Here is a 23,000-nt window from a genome sequence, read left to right as displayed (position 1 = left end):
CGTTGAGTAACGCTACTCTTTAAAAAGCTCGTCGGTGCTTCATTCCGAAATTTTTTCGCTAATTACGCCTTAATTGTTACGACTCGGTAGATAACACTACCTTAATTTGGGGCATAATATTAGGTCCAAGCTTCATTTTGACATTTTTGGCGATGTTTATCTTTATGTCGGGACTCTGGCCTCTGTATGTGAAGCCACCGCGCATTCAGTGCCATAATTGCTTACGAATTTCTCGGAACGCAAACGCTTTGGAAGGGTCATAAAGTTCAGCTGCCCTCAAGTTCTATTGTCTTCAATTAAGTACATACAAGTACATTACCTACCTATAAATTAACCCTAAATATATTAAGTAATATAAACTATAAATATATAACGCAATGGCGAAATTTAAAATGGTAATTAAAAATATTTTGTCAATGCAGTACTTGCGTAGTTAGCATAGCGCTTTTGGCCTATGAAATGAAAATCCTGCAGGTGTGTGTGAACGCTGAGGAACGCGCCATGCGGTAACCGGACTCCTCTCTCACGCTTCTTTCTGGGCACACTGCGCGATCTAGTGGCACTGCCGAGATGTCTGTGCGTGGCCCCGAGATGCGAAGCATGGCGCGCCGGTGACTGCGAACGCTGAGGATTGTTCTTTCGCTTGTCGCACAGCCAGTGACACACTCTGAGCGACCCACGTTGGCGAGAGGTTCGTTGTACAAATATGTACACATTGCCGTATATATACTCAGTGACCCAATTTGGTGCGATAGACAGTCTTGAACTTTGTTCCCTCAACACATGAACCCGATGCGCTACCGATTCCACCACGGTGACCGTGCAGGCAGGAAAAGGAATTCGATACGTATATACATAGATGTCGATAGTTCGCCTCCCGAAAGTGCGTGAAGCCCCCTGAGAATGGTAATGCATCAAAATATTGGGGTATTCCAGGTTGATCTTTGTTGTTGAAAGCTATGGAATAAGGACGAGAATTTTCGTATTTTGTGTGTATGTGGTGTTTGAAGAAAATGCGTGCTTTTTTATTCAGTTGGGAAGATAGCATTTCAGCCTGGGGGTTATACATCAAGAATGTAGCTAAGGCGTTGGCATGCAGTGACAGGAACACCGTAGCGAGTACGCTTTCAACCAGTAGCTATGGAAGATTTTGTACCAGCACTCTGTCGAATGATCACTACAGACGAGGAAAGTGAAAAAACCCGAGGCAACAACTAGAACACAAGTTTGTGTAGACACCTAGAATAAGTTGTGACTCCGATTGCTGAGTGCATGATAACCACGTTCGGTCCCGGCATGTTACTGAAGCTAACTAAAACTGGTATTCGCCTACCGTGGTGGTTCAGTGGCAATTTCTCGTACTTTGCACGAGGTCACGGGCTTGATTTCCCGATGGACGCAATTTGCTGGAGGCGAAATGCGAAAGGGATCGTGTACTTACACTTAGGTGCAAGATAAAGACCCCCAGGCGGTCAAAATTATTCAGGAGTCCCCCAATACGACGTCTCTTACAGACCTGGATTGTTAACACCCGTGAATCGGTCAATTAGAGTTGTATTTTACATTAGTAAGGTGGTTTACCCTTAAAGGGTCCCTGAAACGGTATGGACATTTTTTGTGGATGCTTAGGGCACATGTACAGTAAAACTTTAGAGCCACAATTTAGGCAAAACATCTTATATTAAAAGAGCTACGGACGATTACATGTTACCCTCCTTCGTTGCCATGCTTTTTCTCCTCAACCCGTTCGTCGAATAACCGGGGCTAAGCTCCGCCTTCACCGGTTCTGCGTCATGACGTGACGTCGTATCGGCTGCTTCCGGTCGTCTTGGAGCCAACGCGCGAAGCCTGTCAACCTCTCCACTAGCTGCCTCGCTGGCCGTCAATCCCCCGTGACCGCTATCCAAGCAGTGTGCGCTGTGGCGTTCTGTCGGAACGTTCACTTGGTTACTGCTATATTAGCTGTGTGTTTTTCTCGTTGAGCTATGTGCCACCAGGTGGCTACACCGTGGAGGCCGTTCACGTTTACGCCTACACTCATCCAGTAAGAAGCCCGGTCCGCTTAAGCTAACGTTTACCCAAATACTGGACACGCGAAAACTCTCTATTTGGGTAGTAATCCTCTCGAGTGAAGTGACAGCTGCGAACGCGTAGATGATGGCGCCGATCGTATACCGACAGAGCGATGCGCTGCAGCCAGTCCGCTGATCTGCTGCCTTGCAGAGGGACACGATGTGGCAGCTTGGCATATCGCCGATCGCTACGTTTTCAACCGCTAACGTAACAAGGGCGAACCGTGGTACTCAAGTAAAGAAAGCTCGAGACCAAGACTGATCGCAGAGCTCGCGTCAACAGGCAGCACGCTTTAACACGAGCAGACGACACATGCTGTGTGCCGGAAGTGCTTGAGAGTAGGGATAGATTGTCGTTGTGTACTCTCTTTCTGCTACTTTCTTTATAGAAACAAATTAGCCAGCATTCTAACTATTGCGAACAACACTTTTTCATCATGAATTTGGAAAAATTATCAATGACGCGACCTGGCTAGCCAAGCGGAAAGCTCGTCCAATTGACGTCAATCGGACCGAACGCGCCGCTTGGGGTGCGACGGCTGAAAACACAGGGGAGCGGCACCGCTGCAATCGGTAGCAATGCACATGCCTAAAACCTTGTAATAAATTACACGCTTTACGCGGAGCACCTTCATGTATCACTTAATGATACGAAAGTGCTACCCCAACGACCATGTGCGTCTGTAAGCAATTATCTAAATCATTTCAGGGTCCCTTTAGATATATCTAAAGGGAAGCTGAAACGGTTTTCAATTTCCATGAATTGCTTGGGTTGGGAAGAACAGACCTGTTAATTTACGGTTCTGAAAATTTTGTTGTATTGTCAATATAAGGGGCAGAAATCGCTTTCTATATGCGGCCCCCCCCCCCGGGACACGCCCCCATCGCTTCCCGGAGCGCCGGGTGAGAAGGCAGCCGGATGAGAGAACTGGCGAGAGTGACGTCATCCCCTGGGACCGTACTGCCGGACCGGTGGGCTGACATGTGCTGGCATGTTTCTTTCCATCCAGCGCTTTACTAAACGACTCTACGAGAGATCTGCCGCCGCTCACGTTTGTTTTCATTTGCGATTTTCGTGAACTGTGCTTCCTTTCTGTGCTGCGTGAGTGCCTACAGCCAAGGGCGCCCAACGTGCCCTTGTTCTGTGCAGCATTCAGCTGTGCGAACACAGGCGGGCGAGACGATGTGGTGTTTCACATGTTCCCGAAGGACAAGAAACTTGCAGCGCAGTGGGTCCGTGCGGTGTGGAGAGATGATTTCTTGCCGACGAAATCAACTGTGCTGTGTTCGGACCATTACCGCGACAGCGATTATCATCGGAACTTGACAACGATGCGGGCAATGGGTATTCCAATTAAATCGGCGCGACTGGAGGCCGGCGTCGTTCTGTCTATATTTTACAAGAGAAACACCTCGCCACTTCCAAGAGCAGCCTTCGCCAAGAGGAGAAAGGGTGAGGTAAGGGTTTTAACGTGCACACGGGCAATTTCTTAAACGGATGATCACCTGAGTGTTGAACAAACGGCCTTACAGCGGCCTATGACGAAGCGAGGTGGAGGCACAGCCGGGAATATGCACATGCGTGCAAAGTGCTTGCTGTTTTCAGCCTGTTTGTCCGCTCCGCTTTCTCACGGAACACTGTACTACGGCTGTTTATTCGGCGCTGTTTGGTACGGTGAAATAACTGGCCAAGGGTACGCTTGCGCATTGAGTGATATTTGCTATTCGTCCAACCACGCGGTGCCCGCAGGTGTAGCTGTTCAGCATTCGTGTTCAAATCGCACGACATAAGGCATTACGGTAATATTTTCATGCTCGCGTTAGAGTAGTTGAACTCGTCGTGTAAAAACTTCGTTCATAGATTTCACACTCACAGCTTGCTACCAGCAGCGAAATGGCGCAATAACGAGCGTCGGCACAGCCGCGCCCGTGGCAAGGCGAACGGTCTCAAATAATGAAGTAACGTTGTGAGGTATTGAACTTCTCAGTGTTCGACGTGGTCAAGCCCAATACAAGCATCGCTGCTGGACAAAAAAAGTTTTCTTGCGTTTAACAATTCATGCCCTCCCCCCACCCATATGCCTCCACCACGCCTCACGACACTACCAACCTTCTGGCGCCGTACCCAGCTTACTGGTGCATATTTAACGCAATTAATACAGTACTTTAGCCATGAAATTACAGACACCAAATATTTCACATTACTTAATCACTAGACAACTAATCCATCATATAAATTACTGACAAAGTATTTCAATTACTGTAAGTAATCCAACTGTTGTCATGTTGGCTGATATGCATGATATGCTGAAGTTCATGACATCCATGCCTCTCACTCTTTCAGGTTAAAAGCAGAGCACCTTGAGAACCGAGCTCCTGATGAACCTGTTCCACTACCATCACCAATCGAAGAGTTTGAAGCAGCCAGTGTGATACAGGCAGATAATGTTGAAGAGTTTGAAGTAGACAAACGCGGCACTTATGTTCGCGATCGTGTGTCAACACGCAAAAACCACGGAACTTTAGACAAGCAGCGGCAAGGTGCATGACATCGCGGAACTGCACCCGTGTTTACAATCTAATCAGATGTTAGTGCTTCGGCATGCTTCCAGCAGCATGTTCCCAGCGACACTTAAGCGCGTTTTTTCTCCCGTCTTTGGAACGTGCAGCTACACGAAAAGACATATGTACCAGCTAAGATTTCCAACACGCGAGAAGGTGCACACATCGCTCTCGCTGTTGGCACACCCAACATCGTTGTTGAGCCCGTTGCCGCCATCGTTTTCTGTATCGGCTGTCGGTTCGAATATGCACGACGAAAATACAAGCTCTCTAAGACAGCGAGAACGTTCCATAATGCTTACAACTCAGCTGTGAAGCCAGAACAGAACAGCATGCTACGCTCTGAAACGGCGGCGCCATCCGGCGATCCCCGTGAGTGACGTCAAAGCGGTCCCGACCAATCACGGGCAACAGCGGCGTTCGCGCGATGCCCTGAGGCGCTGGTGCGCGTTTCCTTGCAAAAAACAGCCGCTTGCGTTTGTTTTCGCCCTTTTTAAACGAGATATTCGTATTCAGTGGACTCAAAATTGTAGAATGCCGCAGGGAACTCATTTTTTTCGAAAAGTGTTTCAGCTTTCCTGTTAACCTTGACGTCAGCCTGAGAAAGATGTATCAAGGATGAATACGAACTTTTGCGGCTCACTCTGCATGGCTCTGTTGCTGTGCAGGTTGATTGTGCTCAACTTTTTCTGTCTGCCTGTACTCGCCTGCAAGAGTCATGAGTTCTGCAAGGAATACTATAAACGAGGGAAGAAAAAATCGTCTGCCCTGATTGTTAGAGTGTCGGGCTGTTGGGCTGCGAAACATCAGTTAGATCCCATTCGGACAATTTTTTGTCATTTTGCAGAGGCCCTAAACGAGGCAAGACGGGAGCCTACCATTTATATCTTAGTTTGCCTGGCACCAGGCTTCAAAACGCATTGGGCATTACCCGGTCCGTATACTCTCCTTTGACCGACAAGCCAATGCCAAGAGGGCTAACACTTTTTCGGTGGCTTCCCTGCAGCACAAAATGAAATTTAATCCTTAAAAGGACACTAAAGTGAAAAATGATTTCCTCTGCATAAGTAAATTACCGTTCTACAACAACAAAAACAACACTTACTATGTTAACACGTTTGGTAAGCCAGAAAAAGCGCAACAACGAAATACGGGTGGCGACGCCTACTTTAGTTCCCGCACCTGGGGGCATTGACGTCACGGATTTTGATGGCATCTTCTAGGGCCTACAAATTATCTATGGCGGTACAGATTGACTACATTGTGTTCTAAAGGTACAAAATATTAAACATGGCAAGTTTCGGGAACCTTTATTTAGCCAATGCGGCCCAAATGCGAAAACATACTTTTGTATCCCTGACGTCACACTGACATACCGGCGCTGGGTTTCCGGCGCGAAATTCAAATACTGATTCCTGGACCTTCATTTTCTCATCTAATAACCAAACTACACTTTTTAAATGACTGCCTGCAGGGTTCTCAAATATAGCTTCATTAGTCTAAACTGATTTATTGTATCGTTTTACTGTCCCTTTAAGCTCGCGGATTATGGAGTTGTCGCACTCGATTAGAAGTATCTTGTGCATATGATGAATTAGGAACCTAGAAAAACTGTGATGTTTTACTTCATCAACACAAAACAGTTCTAGAAGAACACAGTGTAAGACTGTATTATTTAAAATACATTGTCTAAGCCCAATAGGGTGTGAAATTCGTTGCCACTGAAACACAAGGTAAGCTCTGAAGAGTGTGAAACTTTCTGCCTTTGAGACAAAAAATTGTTCACCTTTCAGAATTTTTTTCTTACGCGTAGCAATACGTCTTGAATGCGTTTACATTCGTCAACGCTACTTGCCTAGTGCTTTTTGATCAAGAATGCGACGCGCCGACCGTCACATATCGCTATCGTGACATATCGCTATCGTGACATAGCGTTATTGATAGAAAAGTGGCGCGCCGATAGGTTAAATAAATGAACTTTACGCGTGATGAAGATTATTATCGAGTGGAACGCCGTATAGCGATGTAAGTTTTTTGTAGTGTAAATTCAATCATATTGAAGTAAGAGCGGCAATTGACTTAGCCCACAGTAGCTTTCTCATTTCTTAAAGTGCAAGTACCTCGTTCATTTCGGCTGATCCATGGCACGCGCAACACGCCCTTGCTCGTGCATATTAGCTTGCGCGCATGCGGTCACAATAGAAGAAGAAGCAAGCTTCAAGGATGGCCGCACACCACGACCGACGGGCCACGACTCCACTATTTGTGTCCGGCGAATTAGCCCTGGTGAAGCCAGTGCCGAAGCGGTTAGGGTATCAGGTGCCGTATGGCTACGGCGCCTACCAAATGCTACACATATTCGGCGCAGTCATCGCACTCTACAACTACGGGCTGCACTACGACAGTTTCAAGCTAACAGCTGGCGTAATGGATCACTGGTGCAGGCGGCCCGATTCCATGAGGAACCTCAGCGTGGACGAGTGGAAACAGCTGGCCATACCGGTGGACGAGAAAGGCGAGCACAGCCACTGTACAATGCGCGATCCCCCGGACGGTGGCCATGCGGCTCGCATCGTGCCTTGCGCATCGTGGGCGTTCGACCTCGACCAGTACGGCAACAACATCGTCAGCCACTGGAACCTCGTGTGCGACAGGCGCTGGCTCATCGACGTCGCGAGGCTCGTGTACGCGGCTGCCAGCATAGCCACGCTGCCTGCAGTCGGACCGCTCGCGGACAGCGTCGGCAGCAAGGCGGTACTCTTCTTCACCGTACCTGTAGTCCTCATATCGGGCAACGCTAGTGCCATGCCGAATGACTTCCACTTTTTCGTTGGTGTGCGTGCCGTCGTGTCAGCCTCCACGATTGCCCTCGTGGTACCTGTTTACGGGCTGGTTTATGAATTGTCGCCGATTGAAAAATATCCTGATTACATAATCATGATCGCACTATCTGCGTTGATGCTACCACCGATCACGCTTTTTACCGCTCAACTCATGGCGGCAGGATGGGCGACGCTACAGCTGATACTGATGGTTCCAACGTGCCTTCTCCTGCTACTTTATTACATCGTCGATGAGTCACCCAGCTGGCTTTTGGAGACCGGCAACGTCAAAGAAGCCGAGCGCATCGCTTTGCGTGCGGCAAGTATAAACAAGGTCTCCCCAGAGCACTGCCGAGATCTCATGGCAGCTCAGGCAGCGGAGATTAAGGCTCGTAGTCGGGAGGCTGGAAATAGCAGCGGTATCTGCAGCCGACGGTTCAGAGCTTGCACCATTACCATGTGCTATATGTGGGCTGCGATAAGCTACGCCTTCGACGCCTTCGTCATTAACGACGGTTTTCCCATCGGGGAAACCACAACAGCGTTGAGTTTCATCGTGGCCTTCAGTGTGCCCGTGGTCTCGTCGCCGTTCATTACAACCTTCGGCTACAGGAACACCGTGAGCACCTCCGCACTCGTCTTTGCCGTAACACTGACCATCCTGGCCACTGACCCACGGGAGCAGACTGCGTTGCGTGATTCACTCATAATTATGATGTGCGCAACTGGAACCGCCTGCTTTGCGTTCTATCTCATCATATACGTCGTCGCGTACCCGGTCATGACCCGCTGCCTTAGTCTCTCTGTGGGTCTCGCCTTCAGCCGCTTGGGTGATACCTTGGCCCAGATGAGTCCAGCGCTGCTTGGTGGCCGCCGTACAACGTTGCAGCTTGCCATTGCTGCCGCCTTCATGTCACTTTTCGTGGTGGGCGCCGAACTTGTGCCCTGTCACATTGACGTTGGGCAGCAATGCCAATTAGCGCCCAGCAAGAGCTCCGGCCTCGCGACAAGCGAGGATAGGAAGCGCGCCATGCAAGAGACACTGGTGCGTATGCCAAGGGAGCCCGTGAAGCACCGGGGCACCCCCATCACGAAGGACAGAGCAACATCAAGCGACTTGCCAATACGAACAGCTCCCGAAAAGACACACTAGAACTTTCTGCGCGCACATGAGATACATATCACTTGTACACCACGGCACCGTTTCTGTGGCATCTAGGAGTTCACAATTTTGCCACAGTTTGTCACGCACTTTCGCGTTACTAGACGTTCAAATGGAGTATTTCTTGTATATTAGCTTTGTAGAACTTTGTCTTGTTACGTTGCTGCAACGGTTTGAACTTGCAGAGACGCCCTGGTCACTTGGAATGTCTGTTTGAATATCCAAGCCCGTTCCAGTTTTCTACGTTGTACCTCGGCCTGCCTCGCGTTCGCGACGATGCCATTCCATTGATACTGCCAGAAACCATTTTCTCCTATACTTTTTTTATTTTGCTTAGATTTAAATGTCCATGTAAGCGAAGCGCCAAGATTTCGCGCCGTGCTGTCATTCGGTCTCTATTCTGAGACAAGAGTGCAATGGCAAACTGAACAAGACGCTTCGTATTGTGCAACTTCGTGGCACCTGTGTACGTGCACTCGTCAACGGTGTTGCCGATTGGAAGAGTATGCGTAACCTCACTCAAAAATATTTATGACGTATTTATAACACGTAGAATATACATGACTGCCTTCCAACTGCAAGCGTGATTACCAATAAATTCTTTTTAAAGCGCAGCTTTCTTTTCAAGCCCTCTCAGGATTTCTTGGCCGTTATAGGTGCTTCTGCTGCTGCAGTCCGGAAGTATTAAAAAAATTCTTGGGTATTACGTGCCACCTTATTTTCTTGGCCGGGTTGTTGTTGCGGATCGAGGTGGCGTTTGGACCAGGAATACACCAAGCCCAGCGACGAATACGTCCATCAGCAGGCATGAAGGAAAAAGGTTTTATTTTAGGTCATTTACGCTGGCTCCAGATACGGGAGCCCACTCCATGCAGGAGCATATTGAGCGTCTGATTTCGCATCAGAACACATCAGCATCTCTCACTGTACCAAAGGTCTTCGTTTCAATACCTTCGTCTTCCCTAGGTGACTGGAGTAGGGAATCTGATGACTGCGTCACGGTCGACCAGAATCGTCGAATCGGTAGCAATATCCCGCCCATGATATCGCACCATTCCGCTGAGCTCCACCTCCGAGGTTTTTCCATCGCCCCCCGCATATTTAGCAACATCGGAATCCGAGGGCGAAGCTGATCCCACGGTAGCCTTCGATGTTGGTCCTTTTCACCAATTAGTTCAGGTTGTCAGGGTCCGATGGTGGGATCGTTTGTGGACCTGTCAACAGGCGGCGTCAACGCTGCGTGGATTTCTTGATAGGCGCTGATGAATGCGTGGGTTTGCTTCGCGGTAAAAGTTGAATTAATATCCATGGCCATGATGAGACGTAACACGTTATAACGTGCAATGCACGACACACGAGCGTTATTTGTTTGTTTTGCATATCGTTCACATCGAAAAATGGTCGTCGCGGCCAGTAGTCTCGTCCGACATATATATATATATAGCCCGCCGTGGTTGCTTAGTGAGTGAGTGAGTGAAGAAACATTTATTGTAGGTCCGGCGAGGACGCGAACTCGTCGCGCACCCGGCTAGTCCCACGTCGGGACCGGCAGGTCTAGCCCACCGGCCCGGTCGCGGGCACGCCGGACAGCCAGGATTTGCTGTTCCAGAGCGGGGCTACGCAGAAGCGAGTCCCACTCCTCCTTGATGAACTTAGGGTATGTCGACCCGCATTCCCACAGCATGTGCGCTAGAGTAGAGGTCTGCCCGCAGGAGGGGCAGGCGTCGTCGCGATACACGTCCGGGTAAGCCTCGTGGAGAACGGACAGACACGGATACGTACTAGTCTGCAGAAGCCTAAGAGAAACGGCTTGCGCCCTATTCAACTTGGGGTGAGGGGGTGGAAAGACGCTTCTAGATATGTAGAAGAATTTAATAATCTCGTTATGAGTAGCGGGAGCATCCCTTTGACCGTAGGGAGGAGGGGAGTCGGTGCTTCTTGCAGAGGAAACGCGGTCGGTGAGGTCACGCGCAGCCTCGTGAGCAGACTCATTCAGGTTCTGGGGAGCACCCTCGACCGACCCTACGTGAGCTGGAAACCAGTGGACTGAATGATGCGTGAGAGCATATCGATTCGAGTTGCTAAGAAGACGAGCAGCTTGCTTGGCGATGCAACCCTTCTGAAAAGCCCTAACTGCCGTTTTGGAATCGCTATATATCTCGGACCCACGACCGTCCAGCAGGGCGAGGACGGTGGCGGCTTGCTCGGCGACTCCGGGGTCTGAAGTGCGAATGGAGGCGCAATTAGAAATCTTGCCGCTGGAGTCGACCACAACGATGGCAAAGGTCTTCCCATCACTGTACTCCGCGGCGTCGACGAAGCTTGCTCTAATGTCTCGTTGCTTTATCTGTTTGAGGATGGCTGCTGCTCTGGCCTTGCGTCTGCCCTCGTTATGGACGGGATGGACGTTTCGGGGCACAGGGGCCACTTCGAACTTGTCTCGAATGCACCTAGGGATCGGGGTACTGACCATCGGGAATCCCGCAGGGTGGTAACCCAACTCTTCGAGGATGTGTTTACCTGCCGCTGTGGTGCTCAGGCGAGTGAGTTGCGCACGTTCTTGGGCCTCGGCAATCTCCTCGGCAGTGTTATGCACCCCCAGCTTGAGGAGATCCTCGGTATGGGTCCTGATGGGTAGCCCGAGAGCCCTCTTGACCACTTTGCGGATGAGAGCGTTGAGCTTGTCTCGCTCCGCTCTGAGCCAGTTGTGCATAGAAATTGTGTACGTAAAGTGACATAGCACGAAGGCATTGATAAGCCTGAGGAGATTGTTTTCCTTCATTCCTCGGTGCCGGTTTGCTATTCTGCGAACGAGGCGGAAAGCGTTGTCCGTCTTTGCGATGATCTTGCGGAGAGCCGTTCCGTTCCCGCCGTTGAATTCGACAAACATGCCGAGGACCCGAATAACGTCGACCCTGGGTATCACCCCCCCGTCACAAGTACGAAGACTGATGCTGCTTTCGAAAACTGGCTTCCAATCTTTGGGTCTGCCTCCCTTCTCTTTTCTGTAAAGCAGAAGCTCCGACTTGGCGGGGGAGCATCGAAGTCCGGTGGGGCGGAGATACTCCTCGATCACATCGATCGCCTCCTGCATGGATTCTTCGACTCTGCCCTCGCAGCCGCCGGGGCACCATAAGGTGATGTCGTCGGCGTATATGGTGTGCTTGACGCCCTCTACGCGTGCCAACCTCTCGGAAAGACCAATCATACAGATGTTGAACAGGGTGGGTGAGATGACGGCGCCCTGAGGAGTGCCCCGCCCTCCGAGGGGCACATCGTTGGAGCGGAAGTCCCCAATGCGAAGCTTGGCCTTCCTGTCCGTTAGGAAAGAGCTGACGTAGCTATGGAATCTGTAACCGAGACCCAGGTCTGAAATGGTCTTTACGATGAAGCTGTGTAGCACGTTGTCGACAGCTTTCTCGAGGTCCAGACCGAGCAAAGCCTTGACGTCTCTGGAACGGCCATCCACAATCTGATGCTTTATTAGCTTCATTGCATCCTGCGTCGAGAGTCCGGCGCGGAAGCCGATCATGTTGTAGGTGTAAACCTCGTTGTCTTCGAGGTACCCGTTGACCCTGTTGAGGACGACGCGCTCCATGACCTTGCCGACGCAGGAGGTTAGAGAAATCGGCCTGAGGTTCTCGATGTTCGGGGCCTTGCCGGGCTTGGGAATGAGCACCGTACAGGCCATCTTCCACTCTGCAGGAACAACGCCGCTATTCCAGCACTCGTTGATTTTGTCGGTCAGGAAGACGATCGACGTGTCCTCGAGGTTTCTCAACATTCTGTTGGTGACTCCGTCTGGACCAGGCGCAGACTTGCGGTTGAGTGCGAAGATGGCCTGTCTGACCTCGGCAACGGAGAAGTCTTCGTGGAGCTCGGGGCGTGGAGGGCCTCGGTAGTCCGGGAGTTGGGTCACTGGATCTCCATCGTGACAGACGGGCAAGTACTTCTGTACGAGTTTTGAGACGAGCTCATCAACCGTGTGAGACTTGGTGGCTTCGTGAAGGGCCCGGGCCAACGTATGCCGCTGATTTGACTTTGAACCACTTTCGTCGAGAAGATGCTTCAGCATACCCCAGGATTTGCCGTTGCGCATCTGTCCGTCGACGGATTCGCAGAGCTCGTCCCACTGCTGCTGGCATAACGCCTTGCAGTGTTCATCGATGACCTTGTTGAGCTCTGAGATCTTTTTTCGGAGTCTGCGATTGAGCCTTTGGCCCTTCCATCGGCGGAGCAGGGCGTTTTTGGCCTCGATCAGGTGGGCAAGTCTGCTGTCCATCCGCTCGACGTCGAGATCGGTTTCTACTTTCTTGGTAGCCGCGGAAGCGTCGTTCCGGACGCCTTCGCACCATTCTTCAAGGGTGGCGGGCGCCCTGTCTTTGCCGGGTTCTTCGCGAATCTTGCGAAAGCGGTCCCAATCGATGAACGTGAATTCCTTGATCCTACTCCGAGACACCTTGAAGTTGGTCTCGAGAATGTAGTGGTCGCTGCCGAACTCCATGGCGGTGTTCTCCCAGCCCACGTCCTCAACGTTCCTGACGAACGCGAGGTCGGGTGTCGAGTGTCGGGTGACGGAGTTGCCGATGCGCGTAGGAAAATTCTTGTCAGTGACCAGAGTGAGGTCCATCTCGTTGGCGTCTTGCCACAGGTTGCGCCCCTCGGTAGTGTCGTAGACGTAACCCCAGATGCCGTACGGTGCGTTGAAGTCACCGACGACGACTAAGGGTCGAGGGCCGGCCAAGTCGGTCGCTTTCTTGAGGATGGTCTTGAACTGCTGGCGCAAGTCCCTCGGGCTGCTGTAGATATTGAGGACGAACACGCTGTTTCTGCGCTGATTCTGCTGTGGTACGTTGAGCAGGATCTCAACCATGACGTATTCAATTCTACCACTTGCCAGCTTGAGGTCGTGGGTGAGATGAGTCAGCCTTTTATCAATCAAGGTGCAAATCCCTCGCCCCCCGGGCAGGCCCGACACGGCCCTGTAGCCCTGGAGCGAGGCGGCGAAGACTAATGTTTCCTGGAGAGCAATGATTTGAGGTTTGACAGCGAAAGACGTGAAGAACTGCTGCAGAGGGGCATTTTTGTTAGAATACCCCCTGCAGTTCCATTGCCAAATGCGAAAACTCTCTTTGGACCTATCCATTATGGCGGACCGGATGGACTTGAGGTTTGACAGCGAAAGAATTGAAGAACTGCTGCAGAGGGGCTGTTTTGTTAGAATACCCCCTGCAGTTCCATTGCCAAATGCGAAAACTCTCTTTGGACCTATCCATTATGGCGGACCGGATGGACTACCACCTAATGGGGCAGTTAGGGCTGTGCAATGACTGGGGCCTCCTGTCGCCGCCCTGCTTGGATATTGAAGTCTAGCTTCCTTTAGTATGGCGGGAACGGTGAGCGGTTGGACGACGGAGGCGGATGAAGCCATTCGCGCCTCAATGGCATCTATGCGATCAGTGAGAGCTCCGAGGCCCCTGTTGGGGTCTCCGAGTGCAACCTGAATTTGACGAACGTTATCGGTGAGACAACTGACGCTAGCAGTGACCTGTCTGAGGCCATCTGCCAGCCCAATGAGAGTTTGCTTAATCTCGCTGACTTCTGCGGACAACGCTCCCGGTTCACCTGTTTGTTTTACTACTGCTCTGCGTTTGGTGGACGTCGCAGTACCGTCTACTGGGGCTGGGATTGGAGTCTCTGTGGCCCTGCCTGGCGCACCGTTATCCGACACATTTGAAACGAGTTTCCGAATCTCTGCCATTTCATTAACTAGCCTCTTGATCGTGCTCTTGAGATCGTCGTTCTCTTTGCGTAAGCGAGTGACTTCCGCGTCCCTAGCTCGCTCTGGGTGTTGGTCGTTACGAGGTGCCTGAACAGCTTCTACATTGGCACCGGGCTTGGGACGTGGTTGCTCAGTGGCTATGGTGTTGGGCTGCTGAGCACGAGGTCGCGGGATTGAATCCCGATCACGGCGGCCGAATTTCGATGGGGGCGAAATGCGAAAACACCCGTGTGCTTAGATTTAGGTGCACGTTAAAGAACCCCAGGTGGTCAAAATTTCCGAAGTCCTCCACTACGGCGTGCCTCATCATCAGAAAGTGGTTTTGGCACGTAAAACCCCAAATATTATATATATATATATATATATATATATATATATATATATATATATATATATATATATATATATATATATATATATATATATATATTGAAATGGGGTTTATGTAGCTCGTTTGAGGGATCGCAGGTAGCTCTAGAGCACGAGTCCTAGCGCTTCGCATCAACAACCCGCGCTCGTGTCTCGCGCCGCAGCGGTGGCAGTCCGCACAGTGCCACATGCATATTACCCACTACAACTATACAGTGCCACATGCATATTACCCGCTACAATATATATATATATATATATATATATATATATATATATATATATATATATATATATATATATATATATATATATATATATACAGTAAAACCTCGTTAATTCGAACCGCAAGGGGAAGCCGCTTCAGTTCGAATTAACGAAAGTTCGAACTAACGAAAGTGAAGGAGAGCAACAGTACACTGTGATTTGGAAGCAGTAGGGCATGTCAGAAATTTGGCGTGTCAGAAAGTGATGGCCTGTGCCGCGGGCACACGCCATCTTCAAGTCGAATCTCTGGGTCCGAGTGTGCCACACCACCGATGTCCACCGAAATGAACGTTAACCGAGGCTTAACACCATCACAATGAATCGCGACGGCCGATACCTCCTAAGTTGAAAACAAAGGTGCACAACCGATGAAAACTGCCGAGACAAAGACGCTGAACATGTGAAGGTGGCGAAGGTCCTGATTCTTTGGTTCTTGATTGCAAGCGCAGCTGCGACGTACTTGATTCGCTGTGTTTTGGCGCCTCCTGTGCCATCTCGTTCCATGATGTCGATGAGTCAATCGACGACAACGATCTGCCTATTTTGGTCAAACCCGCCACAGCAGATGTACCTATTATTGAAATCCGTCGCCTAGGACATTCACGCTGTGTAAGGATAACTTTGAAGGGAGATAGCCTGCCGTCCCACGTGAAAGTTGGATTTTTCCGTCATCCAGTGCGACCGTTTGTTCCAAGACCACTTCAGTGTCGTAATTGTTTGAAGATCGGGCATGTCAGCGGCACATGCAAAAATTCGACCGTGTGCTCAAGATGCTCTGAGCAGCACAGCGCAGATGCTTGCCGTGCGACTCACTTCAAATGTGCCAATTGCTCCGGACCCCATGAAGCATCGTCGAAAGACTGCCCGAGACACAAAACAGAGCGGAAAGTCCTAAAACAAATGGTGAGAGACAACTCAACTCACAGAGAGGCCGCCGCCAAAGTACGACGGCGTAGTGTCCGCCGTCACGGTAGACGATCCTCGTCTACTAGAAATACTGATACCATCGCAAGACAGACGATACTTTCTGAGGCTGGTGCTCCCAAGGCGCTGACCCACACTAACACGGTGTCTGATGACGCAATGAATGCCTCTACTGCAAACGACTGGCCTGCACTTCCGACATTAAGTCCTCCAGCCCATCAAATGTCGACGGTGGACTACCGACGAACCAATGAGGGCACAGATCACGTGCGAGGTCAAGACAACCAAGTAATCGCCATAATAAAATCTCTAATGAAAGTCATTCGCGTGTTGATAAACGACATGCAGACGCCATATGCTCGAGGTGCACTACAAGTGCTGGACGGCCTGGATCCGCTTCTTGCGAGCCTCGAGTAGCAAGCACAATGGCTCTACCGCGTCAGCCGTTCTTCAGACAAGTCAAGGAAGCATCTATTATGCAATGGAATGCCCGTGGCCTGAAATCCCGCAGTGATTTTCGCCATTACGTTTTCACCAATCGATTCCCCATTGTGGTCGTCTGTGAACCGAAATTAAAGAAACCCGTCCGGATCTCAGGCTATGAACCTCATGTGTCATCCACTTGTGCTGACATTAGCAAAGTGACCATCTACATACGGTGTGAACTGACTTATGTTGTTCATCCAGTGCGGCCACATGACACTAATCAGTATGTGTGTTTGACCGTGAAAAAACAAGAACTTGCGTTTACTTTAGTGGGCGCTTACCTTTCTCCATCGAGTCGTTTCGATAGGCAGAGACTGAGTGACATTATAGATGCGACACCTGGCCCATGGATTGTTGTTGGGGACTTCAACGCGCATCATTCCCTTTGGAGAAGCAACAAGATTATTTCCAAAGGAAGAAACCTCGTGTCCTTTGCTTGCGACCATGAACTTTGTTGTCTAAATGATGGCAGTCCCACGTTTCTGCGCGGCCGGACGTACAGCAGTTGTTTAGACTTAGCTTTTGTTTCGCGATGCCTCACTCACAGCGTCCATTGGTTCGCAGATATAGAAACCCACGGAAGCGACCACATTCTTACCTACCTGAAGATAAAAGGCCTCACCAAATCCGTTCCATCAAATGTTAAACAAACAATAGATTGGCCCGTGTTTAAATCACTTATGGAAGACGCATGCCACGAAGGCATTTCGTCCACACTAGAATTTGAGATCGCCGAGGCTATGCAGGATGCTATGCGCTCATATCGGCCATCAGAGAAATACACAGACTTTGATTCGGAAATACAGAGCCTCCGTGCAATCCGCCGGCGAGCGGAGCGACGGTACAGACGAAATAAATCATTATACGACCTTAGAGAGGCCAGACGCATTCAAAAGAAAATTCAGCGTCGCCTTGCTGCACTGCAAAATCAACGCTGGAAATCGTTTTGTGAGTCTCTCGACCCGCGTAAACCTCTGTCGGTTGTTTGGAAAACAATCCGTGGACTTCGATCAGCTCCTCAACAGCGTCGTCCATTTAAGTCTCTAGCCCTACATCAAGGACGCCGAGAAATCGAGGTAGCCGAAGATTACTGCGCAAGGATCGCGCGTCCGGCGCTCACGTATTCACCTTGCGCACCTATTCCCATTGTGCCACCTTGCTGCCGAGATCCTCGTATGGACGCTGCTTTCTCCTTCGAAGAACTGGAGGCCGCACTTGCTGGGTGCAGGCGATCTTCGTCACCAGGACACGATGGCATCACATACTCTGCGCTTGCAAACCTTGGTCAAGAAGCCAGAGATGCCCTTCTTGGCCTATACAACGCATCATGGCGTGACGGCCTGGTCCCTACAACGTGGAAATCCAGTCTGCTTGTTCCACTCCTCAAGGCTGGCAAATCCCCGTTGGAATTATCATCTTACCGTCCCATAGCACTGGCCAGCTGTGTCGGCAAGGTAATGGAGAGAATGATCCTCGCACGGTTACAATGGTACTTGGAATTTTACAACGTCTATCCAGAGGTAATGGCTGGTTTTCGACCTGGCCGCTCGTCAATAGATAGCGTTATCGACCTGGTCACATACGTACACCAGAAACATCTGAAACGAATCACTGCGGCCCTATTCCTTGACGTTAAAGGTGCGTACGACAATGTAGGTCATCATGCAATACTGGACGCCTTAGAAGCTGTAGGGATTGGTGGACACACCTTTCGCTGGATATGCAAGTATTTGAATGGGAGATCTCTTTTTATTTTGACTGAAGACGGACCAACGCAGCCTAGCTATACCAGCCGTGGTGTACCGCAGGGCGGAGTACTCAGCCCTACCCTTTTCAACGTGGTGCTCGTTGGTCTCGCTGATTCGTTACCGCAAACCGTTCAACTCTCCGTATATGAAGACGACATTTGCATATGGGCTTCAGGCATGACACGTGTACAAGTCCGCGCACGACTTCAGAAAGCCTCAACGGCTGTGTCAAGATACCTAAGAAAACAAGGCCTGGAGCTTTCTGCTGAGAAATGTGCACTCGTTGCTTTTACTCGCAAATCAATGGCCCCTTATGCTTTGCGGATTAACGACCAAATTATACGATATAGCCGAACGCAACGATTTCTTGGCGTCATCACTGATAGAGACTTGTCTTGGAGCCCTCACATCTCGTACATGACAAAGCGTTTGGCCGCCATTGTGGACCTTCTTGCGTTTCTCGGCGGGAAGTCCTGGGGCGCAACGGTACCGTCAATGTTGCAGCTATATAAAGCACTGTTTTTGGGCTTCCTGCGGTACAGCTTACCTGTAATAGGAAATACTTGCACTACGAATATTCGCAAACTCCAGAGCGTGCAAGCCCAAGCACTCAGGACTTGTCTCGGTCTTCCCAAAACAACGTCATCGATTGCGAGAGTGGACATAGCCAGAGACGCTCCTTTGACAGTATACATTGATACAGATGTCCTGAGAGCGCACATCCGACACCTGACTCGGATCCCCTCACACCATCTTGCCTGCTTGCCAGCAAAAAGGCCACTTTCAACTTTTGCTAAAACTATTGCAAGACATCAATCGCACTTGCCATCAGAATTTACGCCCGCTACACGATCCATTGTGGTGTCTGCACCAGCCCCAAGTTCAACTGACAATTCCAGGAATCAGAAAGAAAGCTGGAGCGCCATTGCAAGTTTTGAAACAAGCAACATTGGAGCACATTCACAACGTGCACAGATTCCGGCAACATGTATACACAGATGGTTCAGTAAAACTCAACAGCTCTGCTGCTGCAGTCATCATCCCGGCACAATCTGAGGAAATCAAATTAAGAACTTCATGTGTGACCACATCGACGGGTGCAGAACTAGCGGCGCTGCGTGCTGCACTTGATTTCATTAAGCAGAAGCCTCCGCAACAATGGACAGTCTTTAGTGACTCCAAGGCAGCCCTTCAGTGCATACAAAGCCCAATGCACCACGGACCAAATGAACAACTGGCCTCAGAAATTCGGCACATATATCATCAAAGCTATGACACGGAACACGACATAATCTTTCAGTGGCTTCCAGGACATAGTAACATCAGCGGGAATGACCACGCCGACGAAGCCGCCCGATCTGCACATGAAAGTGGTCAACGAGTCGTCATTCCGCTTTCGCGAACAGACGCTGCGGCTGAGTTGCGATTGAGGTCCCGTGAGTGTACTTTCCCCCTGTGGGACTCAAATGTTTTCACCATGTGTCGGTTACGTTCATTGTCTCCGGACATACGGATGCACCTCCCGCCTGGATTACCACGACGTGAACAGACCATGCTCTACCGTCTGTGGCTAGGCGTTGCCTTTACAAACGCTTATGCTTTCCTCATAGGAATGGCCAACAGACCCACGTGCGACACATGTAACATCGACGAGATGCTCGCACACATCATCTGTGTCTGCCCGCGATACAGTGCTGAGAGACAAGTGATGTGCAGTGTACTGGACCAATTGGAAAATCGTCCACTTTCAGAACTAAAAGCTTTAGGCCAATGCTCCGAAAAGACATCCGCGTTGAAGGCCTTACATGCGCTAGTAAGGTTCTTGCGGTCTACGGGGCTTCACGACAGACTCTAAGAATGCCGCCCCCTACCGCTATGTAGTGTACTCGCTTTGTTCGTGCTTGTCTCCCTTTCTATCTCCCCCTTCTACTCTGTTTCTCTTTTTATCCCTCTTAACCCTTCCCCCTGCGCAGGGTAGCCAACCGGAACTACCTCTGGTTAACCTCCCTGCCTTTATCTGCATTATTTTCTCTCTCTCTCTCTCTCTTATGCAGCGTGCAACTGGGATTTATGTCATGCACTTGAAGAAGCTGACGTTAGCTCGCAGCGTTTTCACTTGGCTTGCACTCAGGAACGGCCCCTGAGGAAGCTTGGTATTAGCGTTCTTTTCATGTAGCTGTTGACATTGATTTGCTATATGAAGGCTTAGCGAATGCGTAAAAGAACGAATGACATCAGTCTTAATGAAGCACACGGCGCTGACCAAAGTACAGTATATTGCGTCTAATTGGGCACGAGATCAACTATAGCATGACGCGTACATGATCTCCACCGAAAAAAAGAAAAGGTCTGACACTTGCACTTGCTAACTTTAATCATTTGTAACTCTTCGCATAGGTTTAATAAAAGTACTGATACCCCCGCCCTCCCGTATATGCGCGATATCTGCAGCACGTGATAACACGTACTTAAGCGAGTGTACTTCGCCGGTTGCTGTCCTTGTGAACTCGGCTCCTATGCGACAGCTGAAACGTCTTTTATATTAATATGCTCTACCTTGGTAGGTGCCGTCTGTTTTATTGACAATGATCTTCCCCTACTAGTCGGGTTTCCGTAAGACCCTTGATTTTATAAAATATACCCTTTCCACCGAGAAAGGAGTCCTCAGCTCTGCAAAATCAAAACGCGTCATTTGCGGTGGTCACTTCATCTCCGCCTTTTAGCTTAAGCTCAGAGGCACATTACCCAATTTAATGCTCAATTTGATGCTTTGATGCTCATTTGGATGCTCTTTTGTCTGTCTCTCTTTAGTTTACGCTTGATGAAGAATATTATCGTGTGGAACACCGTATAGCGATGTAATTTTTTTTGTAGTGTAAATGCAATTATTTTGAAGTAAGTGCGGGAGCTTAGCCTACAGTAGCATTCTCGTTTTTTTTAAGTGCACGTAACTCGTTCATTTAGGCTGATCCATGGCCCGCGCAACACGCCCTTGCTCGTGCCTATTAGCTTGCGCGCATGCGGTCACAATAGAAGAAGAAGCAAGCTTCAAGGATGGCCGCACACCACGACCGACGGGCCACGACTCCACCGTCTGTGCCCGGCGAATCCGCCCTGGTGAAGCCAGCGCCGAAGCGGTTAGCGAATCAGGTGCCGTATGGGTGCAGCGCCTACCAAATGCTACACGTATTCGGCGCAGTCATCGTAGTCTACAGCTACGGGCTGCACTACGAGAGCTTCAGGCTGACAGCTGGCGTAATGGATCACTGGTGCAGGCGGCCCGATTCCATGAAGAACCTCAGCGTGGACGAGTGGAAACAGCTGGCCATACCGGTGGACGAGAAAGGCGAGCACAGCCACTGTACAGTGCGCGATCCTCCGGACGGTGGCCATGCGGCTCGCATCGTGCCTTGCGCATCGTGGGAGTTCGACCTCGGCGAGTACGGGAACAACATCGTCAGCCACTGGAACCTAGTGTGCGACAGGCGCTGGCTCATCGACGTCGCGAGGCTCGTGTACGCGGCTGCCAGCATAGCCACGCTGCCTGCAGTCGGAGCGCTCGCGGACAGCGTCGGCCGCAAGGCGGTACTCTTCTTCACCGTACCTGTAGTCCTCATATCGCGCACCGCTAGTGCCATGCCGAATGACTTCCAGTTCTTCGTGGGTGTGCGTGCCGTCGTGTCAGCCTCCACGAGTGCCCTCGTGGTACCTGTGTACGGGATGGTTTATGAATTGTCGCCGAGTGAAAAATATCGCGATTATATAATCATGATCGCGATATCTACGTTCATGCTATCACCGATCACACTGTTTACCGCTCAACTCGTGAAGGCAGGATGGGCGACGCTTCAGCTGATACTGATGGTTCCAACATGCCTTCTCCTGCTACTTTATTACATCATCGATGAGTCACCCAGCTGGCTTTTGGAGACCGGCAACATCAAACAAGCCGAGCGCATCGCTTTGCGTGCGGCAAGTATAAACAAGGTCTCCCCAGAGCACTGCCGAGATCTCGTGGCAGCTCAGGCAGCGGAGATTAAGGCTCGTAGTCGGGAGGCTGGAAATAGCAGCGGTATCTGCAGCCCACAGTTCAGAGCTTGCACCATTACCATGTGCTATATGTGGGCTGCGATAAGCTACGCCTTCGACGCCTTCGTCATTAACGACGGTTTTCCCATCGGGGAAACCACAACAGCGTTGAGTTTCATCGTGGCCTTCAGTGTGCCCGTGGTCTCGTCGCCGTTCAATACTACCTTCGGCTACAGGAACACCGTGAGCACCTCCGCACTCGTCTTTGCCGTAACACTGACCATCCTGGCCACTGACCCACGGGAGCAGACTGCGTTGCGTGATTCGCTCGTAATTATAATGCGCGCAACTGGAACCGCCTGCTTTACGTTCTATCTCATCATATACGTCGTCGCGTACCCGGTCTTAACCCGCTGCGTTGGTATCTCTGTGGGTCTCGCCTTCAGCCGCTTGGGTGACACCTTGGCCCAGATGAGTCCAGCGCTGCTTGGTGGCCGCCGTACAACGTTGCAGCTTGCCATTGCTGCCGCCTTCATGTCACTTTTCGTGGTGGGCGCCGAACTTGTGCCCTGTCACATTGACGTTAGGCAGCAATACATATTAGCGCCCAGCAAGGGCTCCGGCCTCGTGACAAGCGAGGATAGGAAGCGCGCCATGCAAGAGACACTGGTGCGTATGCCAAGGGAGCCCGTGAAGCACCGGGGCACCCCCATCACGAAGGACAGAGCAACATCAAGTGACTTACCAATAGGGACAACTCCTGAAAAGACATACTAG

General features: G+C 50.5%; 2 protein-coding genes across 2 annotated transcripts; both read left to right on the top strand.

Moving 5' to 3' along the window:
* Positions 1-6,857: 6,857 nt before the first annotated feature.
* On the top strand, positions 6,858-8,609 carry LOC135907705 (solute carrier family 22 member 6-like). The gene has a single exon (XM_065439418.1). The coding sequence runs from the start codon at positions 6,858-6,860 to the stop codon at positions 8,607-8,609; it is 1,752 nt and encodes a 583-aa protein (XP_065295490.1).
* A 12,639-nt stretch (positions 8,610-21,248) lies between these two features.
* On the top strand, positions 21,249-23,000 carry LOC135907711 (solute carrier family 22 member 6-like). The gene has a single exon (XM_065439429.2). The coding sequence runs from the start codon at positions 21,249-21,251 to the stop codon at positions 22,998-23,000; it is 1,752 nt and encodes a 583-aa protein (XP_065295501.1).

Source organism: Dermacentor albipictus, chromosome 1 (genome assembly GCF_038994185.2).
Source record: "Dermacentor albipictus isolate Rhodes 1998 colony chromosome 1, USDA_Dalb.pri_finalv2, whole genome shotgun sequence".
Taxonomy (NCBI): domain Eukaryota; kingdom Metazoa; phylum Arthropoda; class Arachnida; order Ixodida; family Ixodidae; genus Dermacentor; species Dermacentor albipictus.
Note: the sequence above shows the minus strand (reverse complement) of the source record. Positions and strands in the feature narration are given on the sequence as shown.